Raw genomic sequence first — 10238 nt, 5'->3', positions numbered from 1 at the left:
TCAGAGTGTACTGGTCTTTGTTTTCCACAGCAATTCTTCACCCATAGGCTCCATTTCTTGCACAGCTTTCAATGCAAACTCTTCCATTTCATGAGCAGAGCCCCAGGAGGWTGTGAGTGCACCAGGGCAGTGCCAGGCACACACTGGCTGAGAGTCATGGGCACCCCCAGGCTGGCACAGGCCACCCACCCTTCTGCCTCCACTGCAGCTCCATGCAGTGCCAGTTCAGCTTTATGTGTGACAGATGTTAAACTAAATACTTTGGGATTTCTTTATATTAAGACCTCAAGAAAGTTAAAACCATAGACAAATGCACAGGATTGTCAATGACAATGAAGCAAGGCAGCAACATTGTCATCCCCTGCTTTAAACAGTGTCCGAAGCAACTTCTAAACAATACAACTTGGGATATTCATGTAGAACCAAAACTGTGATTTTTTTGTTTGCTTTACCTAGCACAAACAATTTGCCAACACTTGAGTAACTTGTAACTAGGCCCATGGTTGTCATTTCCCCATCTGCTTCCCATGAGCAGATGTTCTCCTTTGCATACCAGTAATAGATTTTTCCCCAAAARCAAGGCAGTCTAGTTCTCATGGTAACACACAACAAGCATCCTAGTCTTGCTCCTCTTCATCCCCATCCTCATCTTCATCCCCCTGATCTCCAGATTCAGTATCATCTTCATCTTCAACCTGAAATTAATACAAGTTCTGTTGTGAGCAGTAATACCCCTTATTCTGATCCAGCCTTTTGAAAGGAAGACAAATGCTGAGTGCAAATAAGCGTAAAGATAACCTAAAGCTACAATGCCACATCAATTAATGTTTATTAAATTCAACTGTCATCYTGTAATGTCCACAGTCCTTTACTTCTCTGCTGAAGAAGGCTCATTACTGGGGACAACAGGCAGTGGACATCTTTCATTGATGGCTACCAAAATGAGTTAAAAAGTAACTCTGATAGATTTAACTGATAGAAATGGGCCTCAACAGAGGTGTTGGATCAAATATTGCCATGCCCAGAGCTGCCTCAGACCCAAGAACTCACTGGATCCATCCCTKCACTTACCGGTACACCAAGGTCCTTCAATTTGATCTTCAGTGCAGATATTTTCTGATCCTGGTCAGCCAGAAGCACCAGCAGATCGTCCTGTTCTTTCTTGGATTCCGCAACTTCTCGCTGCAGTTTGCTTTTCTCATCTTGCAGTATAGCAACCGTACTGCTGGCTGAGTCCAGGTGCTGCTTCAGGGATTCCTTCTCCTCAGAAAGGGCTTGGACTGCACTCTGGCAACAGGAAAATCCCACAGCAGGTACAACACAAGCACAGGAAAAGCTGAAAACCCACATCCTACAAACACATTCCATACCCCCACTCTCACAGCTCCAACCCACTGCTGGTTCCCACACACACCTGAACATCCATACCCAAACTATTACCAACCTGGAGTAAATAGGAACTAAATGAACAGTGTTACCTTCTCCCAGTCCACCTGCACTGCCCATGTCAGGGTAAAGCATATCCCAGACTGTCCTTACCAACTGCTTAAAGGCACACAAGTTGTCATTKTCCAAGTGAGAAATAAAGGAGACACCCAGCTTGCTTTCCAGAGCCTGAACACTAAGCATGCTGAGCAAAGCACTTGCACTGAGCCTTGGCTATTGGAGAAGCTCCCAATCAAAGGCTGAGTGTCCAAAGGCTTGCTGTGGTGCTCAGCCACTACCAACCTTCAATTCTTTTATTTCTTGCTCCAGSCGTCCCTCCAGTTCAGAGCTGGCTGCTGCTGTTGCACCACTGTCTCCTGCCACGGGATCTGCAGTTGTGTTCTGTAGACAAGGAGTTCACTGTCAGTGCTGCACATCTCAGACAGCTGAGACATGACACAACATTTTTTCTAAAGTCTATCTATTTGCTTCTTAGAGCATAGCTAAATATGGTGATTACACACACCCCATGCTGCAAGGCATCAGTCACAGGTCTGTGCCTCCTGGAGTCTCACTCTTGCAGACACATGGACACACCAAGAGCACAAGGTGAAACCTTTTTTTTCAGACTTCTAGGTTTTTTCTAAGCAAAGCCTAGTACAGGCAATCCACCTTCACTCTGACACTKCTGAAGTGCCACAGAAGTCTATTAGGCTGAAGAGCCAATTCTTTGCATAAGAYCACTAAAAATAGCAACAGTTTCATCTCAGTCAGCCCTACATAATTTTTTTATACTGTGGTAGCTGCCTGTCAGCTACAACTGCCACACAGCACAGATTTGAGACAATTGCCTGTTGAACTGAGCACTCTAAGGCAGTCTGCAGGCCAGGGAGGCAGCAGGATGTGGGATGGCTGTGGGGTGGCCTGGCAGCTGCTGGGACATGGGGACATTCCTGTGTCTCATGAGCACAACACTGCAAAGGCATCATTGGCAGAGCAGCTGAGCTGCCTCTCACCAGGAGTACATTCAACATTTGGGTGTCAGCTGTTGGTGTGATCTGTGTTCCTGCAGCTTCACTGCTMAGCTCTGCTGTGCAAGTGTCTGCAACATTGCAGAAAACTTGTTCAGGTTCTTCAGCCCAACATTCCCTTCCTAAAGCTSCTTATTAGTTTTGAACACAGTCCCATTTATTTAGCCACAAGTTCAGCATGCAGCTATAAAAACCTGCAGCATTTGGAGGCCTGCAGAGACAGATGCACCTACAATTTGCCCTTCACTGTACATCAACTTTGAAATCAGTATCAACTGGTTGTAAAAACCATCATCTCCTTCACCTGTATGACATCACACAGTTGTGCCTCACAAAGACTGTTACCTTTAATTTCCTTTAATTGAGTGGAGGCTTGAACACCCAACAGCTGATGATTGTTTAAAAACACTGAGCACCAGTGCCATCAGAGAGCACTAATTTGACTGAAAGTCTCCTCTGTGCTCATGAGGGGTTTTTGTCTGGGTAACTCAATTTACTTGATTTGAAATCACTCCTGATGTGTGCACCTCAAGACAAGCCTGGTTTAGGGAAGTAGCTATAGAGAGCAGCAGGAAGTCAAGTCTTGAAGAATCAGTTCCCATAGATAAAAAGAAACTTMTTCACTGGTACCATTACCTGTAGCTTTTGATTCTCCATCTGAAGCTTCGAGATCTCCGCAGACTGCAGTTGTATCTGACTTCTGAGCATTTCCAACTCCTTAGGGAAACAGAGACAAAACTCTTCAATTCATTTGATAAAACAAGATATTCACATTACGCTTTCCTGAGGTTAAACACTCCCAGACTAACTGCTTCACACTAGGAAATAACAGGACAGCTGCCTCTCATGGGACCACAAGAGCTCTTCCCCTGACAAAGCTGTCAAATGAATGTCCTTTTTGAATGACAAAGCTGGACAGCAAMATGCACCACTCAACACCCTGCTCTTACAAAGCCTTTTCTGTGCAATGCCCACCAGAGAAACTGCCAGGTATTTGCTGAGCAACAGCTGCCTTAAAGAACTCAATCTCCAGTTATTTAAAACTTATTCTGTGCTGTACATCTATGGAAACTTCCATATCAACATTCAAACTTATGTTTTGCACTGGTTAAATGCATTTTACACTCAGTTCAAGTGTCTTCTGCTGSCTCAAACCTGCTTAGTGAAAACAACTGATTGATTTTTAGATGCATAACCTTAATGCTCCAAGATAAGGACCCTCATCACAAGGATACCTGATGAAAAACAGCAACACATTCAGGAATCAATGCTCCTCCTTGAAATGGAAAATTCCCTTTCCATCCCAAGCTACTCAAATAGCCCAAGTTCACCTTCTGTAGCTCATTACTGTGCTCCAAGSCACCAGATCTGCTGGTCTGTGAAGACTGCTCTGTAGTGGCCATTTCCAGCTGGGAAGAGTTCTGTAAGAACAACAGGAAAACATCAGCCTTAGGGCTAAAATTCTAAATGGAGTCATGTTGTCAGGAAAACAGCTAGCTGTTCTTGCATTAGCACAGTTTGCAGCACAGAAGCCACAAGCAGGCTAAGCAATGCCCTGATAAAATGCATTTTCTCAATGCTGATAAAATGCAAGCTCTGTGATAAAATGAGAGCAGCTGCAYTGTGTGCTGAGTGGGTGCAGAAGTGCCTTCCACCAGTGCAGACACAGGAGATGTGCACCAAAGAAACACAGCAGTGCCACCTGCAGCAATGGGACAATGCACTCAGCTCTAGGAGATCCTACCATTGTCACCCCACCCTTTGAAAACAGCCTAAAAGCACTGATTCCACAAGTGCACAATTYTTGGCAACAGTGTGGAGCAGTCTGCTCAACCATCTCCCACCAGATTGCCTAATTCCACCATGCAATTGGGCAGGATGGCTTGGCTGCCACCACAATGAGSACAGGCACAGCTTAAGGCAAGTTAAACCTAAAACCAGCACCTGGCAGCTGGATCCAGCACTTACCAATTTTTCTAGCACAGAATCCTTTTCCCTTAACTGCCCTTGCAGCAGCTCATGCTTGTTTTTCCACTCTTCCAACTCCTCTTTCAATTTGCTGACTTCTTCTGTCTGAATGCCATTCATCTGCAATGTGTCACCATGGGAATTATGATGCTGGGTGTCCTTTCCTAAACAGCAGGAGTTTACAAGGAAGGTGAACCAAGAATTCTGTAACACAGCTCCAACACGAGCTGTTGGCTAGTGAATCAAAGTACTTGTGAACCATCCTGCTCTTGCCCCACCAGCCATTCTCATTCTAACCAAAGGAGCAAAGAACAGCACTTAAGCATTCTCTACACAAAAAATGAATAAATAATGACAGCTCTCATTTGCTATTCCTTCAGGTATGGATGCTGCTTGCTGCTTCAGCCATTGACTTCCTCCAAAGTAGCAGCATGGACAAATTCTGAAGAGAATTGAAGGCAGGTTTGTTTGTTTKTTTTTAAATCATGTCATATCCAGCTTAATTAGGCATTTGGACCTTGGGATAAGAACATACTGCTCTGATTTCCACATTAAATCAGCMATTTCTCTAGTGACAGTAACAGGCTTCATCTTGCACATCTGCCATGCCAYCTTCCCCAGTTCACACTTGCACTCCAGACCCAAACTTCAGCACACTCAGCTCATGTTCTCAAGCTGAACAGGCAGTGAGTGTTTGGATTAACTTTAGCCAAGGCTGAAGCAGCCTCTCTCAGCAGGTATGAGCTCTTACACCCACAAGGCTGTCTGCTGGAGCTCTGCTGCAGCTCACCAGCAATCCAATCTTTGCACAAGCAGATCATTTCCCACTGTAACTCATGAAGCCTACCTAGCTGGACTTTCAGGAGATTGTACTGGTCCTTATGCTGTTGGATCTGGGACACTTGCTGTGTGACTGTAGCCTGGAGCTGTTCGTTTTGAGATGTTAAAGTGTTGACTCGTTGTTTTAGTTCTTCAAGCTCCTGGTCCTGGGAAAGGCAAAAAGGCACTGATATCAGTAACTGTTGAATGCAATTCTGTCAGGAAGGTGAATGAAAGCAATAAACCCTGAGCTCCAGCACTTGGTGCTATCTGGGACAGATGAACAGAAAGCCCCTGCAAACTGAGATAGCCATGCCCAGGAAAAACACTGGGGAGAGACAGCAGCAGCCTGGCACAAACAACAGGAGGAGAAAGGGAAATGGGGCAGTGTGCTGCCCCACAGTGTGCTGTGTTTTATCTAGCACACTAAAGCCTGCATTTGTTTAGTCTACTGCTTCAAGAGACTAAAGAAATGTTAACTACACACATCATATGTTCAGTAAAGCCTCTGGTAGTTCCCAAGTCCCCCTAATGCCTCATGTACCCCACATTCTGATATCTTAAAATATCTGCTTCGGTTTCCCATTAGCAGTTTAAGATTCTTTGTTGCTCCATGTAAGCTGCAGCAACCACACGAATCAACTACCACTGGAAAAAGGTTCTGAGAGTCCAATGCCAGCAGGTATATCCAAAYTTCACCAACAAACCATTTCTTCATTCAGCCCCATTTCATTTGGCAGCTTTGGAACGTGAAAGCACAGAACTAAGAAGTGCATCTCTAAGAGCTGTGAGTTCTCCAGTTACTCATTTGATAAGAAACACTCCAAGACAGGTAAGAGCATTAAAATAACTTAACCAGCAGTCTAAACACTGACATTTCAGTTGAACCTTGATGTAAATGTTGTTAGAAGCATTTCTGTATTGCTAGATTCCTTGTTACTTGTTTTGGAACACAGGGGATCACAGTGCACCACAGTGCCTCCAAAAGACAAAACAAACAGATTTTAGAAGCACATTCATGGTGCAGCTCCCTCYTACCTGCTCTCTAATGACTTTTTTGTAGTGAGTCACAATGTTGTCATGCTGTTCCAGTGTCTTCTTGACCTCCTCTTCCTTTTTGTCTTCCTCACTGGACTTGTAAATTGCTTTGCTTATGACACCTGTCCAAAACAGTTTCTGTCATTAGAGCCCACTTCCCATCTYTGTCCTCAAAACAGTCTCACAGCCTCACAGCTTGAGTTCATAGCATTAGAAACTCAGCCTGCACATGAAAAAAGGGATTGTCACCAAGGTTGAATAGCAATGGTGATTTTACTGCAGTTGGCACATTCACTGCTTCACTTGGTTTCAGATCAGTAAATGGGGGTTTGGAGTACTTTTGATCAAAGCTGTGTTTTACTTGCACTATGGCTCCACTACAGCTGCAACCCAAGTCATTTTGCAAATCAGTGAAATACTTGGGTCTTCAAGGGCAACATGCAGATGAAACTGCTTGGACAAATCCATCTACACCATTGCTACTTTAAGGTTCTCTTTGTCTCTAGACTGATTTAAGTTTAGAGCAATATTAATAAACAGGACACCAGTCAGTGTAAGGGATGATGACAATCTGTGAAGCACAGRCTGAAGAAAGTGTCCATTTCCCAACAAGCCAAAAATTTCAGGATCCACCTTTTTTAACAATTATTTTATCAATTAGAAACAGCAAATATCTGAATTAYRTACTTCARCTAATGAAGYTTCTATGACCATTGCATGTGCTCARTACTTGAGYTTCCATGTGAGTTCAGTGAACACTTGGGCAGTGTGGTAACTCCCAGAATCTATTAATAATCATTTCACCTAAGAATATCAGGTAATGCAGTTAAGTATATTTACTGAGCACCTAAAGTGCAACTTGAGTCCACGCTTACTTCCAGCTATTACCAGAATTTTAGTGCCATCACCTTCAAGAGGGTGACACTCTGTGTTTGGTACCTCAGCCATGAGTTTATGACAAAAACTAGAGAAATGAAACATCTCACCTTCCAATTCCTTAACCAGCTTGGTAAATTCGTGGTCAAACATCATGTGGTCTGGGCTAGAGAAACTAGGCTGTGGTTTCTGAGCAGCTCTGGAATAAAGTTCATGTTTGCTAATGAAGCCAAGCTTCTCAACAAAGTTCTCTTTGCCAATCCTCTTCTCAATCAGCTGCTTCAGTTTCTCTCTACAAGGAAGAGACAAATCAGTGACAGTGCAACAACTGGACAAGACATTCACCCATAATTCCCACAATTCTCTATCTGGGTTCTGCTCTTACAAAGTGTCTCAAGTCTTAACCCCACTGCTGTCCCACTTTTAAAAGCCTCTTAAAGCACATCCACCTTTCACAGGACCTTTTCCTATGGCCCTGCTATTTCTCTGTCATACTCACTTCCTGTAGTTCTCAAGRGAATTGTCATTGTAGTAGATGGAAATGCCCAGCAAAAGTGCACACAGGCCTTGGACAAGCTGCTCCTCTTCTCCAAGGTTTTCAGCTATCTGCCCTGTGAGCTGCAACTCTTGATAAGGATATTGGAGATATTTCATAATCACATGSAACACTTCTCCCTGTATACATTCCCTTTTATTTACACACATAAACTCCAGCTTTGTTAAGAGCTGACAAAACCCKTGTTCAGTTCACTGTTTGGAAGAACTTGGGTAACCAGTGGTTTCCCATAAATTTCTCACTACTGTCTGTTGAACCTGAGAGATTTACTTGTTCCAAAACACACCCGCAGTGTAGATAAGGTGCCAGTTCAGCTTTATGTGCTTGTGTACCTAATTTTTTTCCCGAAAAACAAGCACAAAAATTAACAGAAGTGCAGAGCATTCTTTCTGCTCCTTGAGTGTCAGCTTAATTCACACTGAAATACCCCCAGGCTTATTGCATTCAAAGGACACTTGGCTGGCAGACCCAGATTTCCACTGCACTGTTCTCTGTGCATCCTACACACAGGTCAGTGTACACAGAGCACTCCCTACAAAAGGCTGCTTTTGGCTCTTGGCCCAAGGCATTATCTTTGCTGTTCTGCAGAATCCCTGTAAACTGATCTAGACAAACATTTCACTCCAACATGAACAATCCAAGTCATGTCCAAGCAAGGGTTCTACTCGGCAAGCAGGCAAAGGATACAAAAGGAACATTGGCTGGATTGTGAAGGAAGTGGGTGACAGCAATGGAGCAGTTGCTCAGCCAAGTACAAAGCAACATCAGCAGTCCAACTCTGGTCTGTACTTTGCTGCCCTGGAAAAAATAAACACCCCCATCATCACCTTTCCACAGAGAGAATCACAATACAAAACTCAAGCTGTATTTGAGCAGAACTCACCTACTTCCACCTCACCATTTTACAAACCACAAGTCACATCTCTCAAAACACCCCTGCGTTAGTTGTACTGAACAGCTTKAACACTTGGATAAAACAAGGATTAAACCATTCATGTTGAAATGTTTTCAGAGCAAACCAGCAAGCAACACAGATGTGAAACATGACTCAATGCAAATCAGCACCACTATAAAACCAATGTGTTAGTTCTGCATTTTTGATACAAGGGTGACTTGAAGGAACATACATCAAATCCCTTTGAAAGAAGGAATAAGATATACCTGAATACCACTTCTTCAGGGTCTCTATTCCCCAAAGTGAAATGCTASTGCATCACAGTGTAAATAGCTGTACTGATGGTATCTGTTAATGATGGTCTGTTGTCAGTGGTTCTGACAGCTGAACCCAGAATCATTGTGGATATTCCAGCCAGGGAAACTGAGCCATACAAAGCTGAACAGATCCACTGCCAGTGTGAGGCACATCCTGCCTCCCCAGGGCAGTGCTCACAGCACTAAGCCTGGCACAGTTTAACAAGGGTTTGGCCAATGCTCTCAGTCTCAGGATGTGACTTTAGGGCAGGACTAAGAGTTGGGCTCCATCCTTGTGGGTCCCKTCCCACTCAGCTTATTCTGWGATTCTTCTGACCCTAGCAGCTGTTKGCTTCAGGCCATTCAGAAAATGCTACTGCTAATGGTTTTGATTTTCCTTGGAAGAAATCACACCCATTATGTGAGCAGATGGTCCATTAGTGTGCCCCCCTAGACAGAAAGCACCCATGCTGCCCAAGATACATATCCCATAGTTTTGGGGAGCACCTCCAGAGGTTCCCCTGAGGCCCCAAAAGTTTGTTATGCCAGGGAAAACCCAAACCACTGCAACACAAAGCTGTGAGTGGAAACACATCAAAAAGCAGTTAAAGGAAAACTCCCCAGCAGACTCCAGACAAGAGGGAAAGSCCTGCTTTTGGCAGGAAAATGCCCAAGCTGTGCCAAAAAATACATACCCGTCTGTCGATCTTATCACCCTGCAAGTTACACACACATTACTTGAGAACCTTCAAGAGGAACATGGAAGAAACATCCCCCCAAATGTGAGTCCCTTGTATCATGTAGTGCTGAAAAATCACAGGCACTTCTACTGACTCAAATTTACCTTACACAGAAATGCCAGGAACAGGTTAAAAATGAACACTGGCTATTTTTAGTTAAAGCAGGTGAAAATCATAGGAATAAATGCAAAATTCCAGCCATTATTTTCCCTTGCAGGAAAGTCTGTCACCTGAGTTAACCAAGTCCTTTTGCCCTAAAAGGTTCCAATAGGGAAATGGAATAAGGACTCATGGGCTAAAGAGGGGCCCTTGACATTTGCCAAGCCAGGTATTAACACATTGAACAAAATCAAAAAAAGCTTTCATCTGTGCATAGCAACATCAACCAGCAATGCATGACAGCCTGGTATTTTCATGGTGTTTGCAGTTAACAGGTTCAGGTTAAATACAAAACAGGCACTTCTTCAGTGAAAACACCCAACTGACAGGGGATTCTGCCAGTTGGCCTTGTCCTTTAAACCAAGCTGAGGATGCTTTGGGGGCTRCTGAGAACAGGCAGCACCAAGCAGCAGTCTGCTGGAAAAGCAAGATTTG

The 10238-nt window shown here is 44.0% G+C and overlaps 1 protein-coding gene across 4 annotated transcripts in view; it reads right to left on the bottom strand.

Annotated features, from left to right (window-relative positions):
* Window positions 1-240: 240 nt before the first annotated feature.
* USO1 (USO1 vesicle transport factor) overlaps window positions 241-10238 on the bottom strand; it is a 25146-nt gene continuing 15148 nt past the window's right edge. For 2 of the 4 annotated variants that reach the window (XM_057381836.1, XM_057381837.1), the window contains exons 14-25: window positions 9600-9620; window positions 8401-8511; window positions 7657-7775; window positions 7268-7449; window positions 6282-6403; window positions 5272-5410; window positions 4425-4588; window positions 3788-3877; window positions 3093-3173; window positions 1729-1827; window positions 1072-1287; window positions 241-695 (exon numbers count right to left, since the gene is read on the bottom strand). In XM_057381836.1, coding sequence (XP_057237819.1) covers window positions 618-695; window positions 1072-1287; window positions 1729-1827; window positions 3093-3173; window positions 3788-3877; window positions 4425-4588; window positions 5272-5410; window positions 6282-6403; window positions 7268-7449; window positions 7657-7775; window positions 8401-8511; window positions 9600-9620 — 1422 coding nt within the window. In that variant the 3' untranslated portion in view covers window positions 241-617. The remainder of the gene's footprint in view (window positions 696-1071; window positions 1288-1728; window positions 1828-3092; window positions 3174-3787; window positions 3878-4424; window positions 4589-5271; window positions 5411-6281; window positions 6404-7267; window positions 7450-7656; window positions 7776-8400; window positions 8512-9599; window positions 9621-10238) is intronic. The other 2 variants (XM_057381838.1, XM_057381839.1) reach the window with 1 other exon arrangement.

The sequence above is a fragment of the Malurus melanocephalus genome, unplaced genomic scaffold (assembly GCF_030028575.1).
Source record: "Malurus melanocephalus ecotype Western Australia unplaced genomic scaffold, MMel_1.1 scaffold_533, whole genome shotgun sequence".
NCBI lineage: Eukaryota > Metazoa > Chordata > Aves > Passeriformes > Maluridae > Malurus > Malurus melanocephalus.
This window is presented reverse-complemented; position numbering and strand designations above follow the sequence as displayed.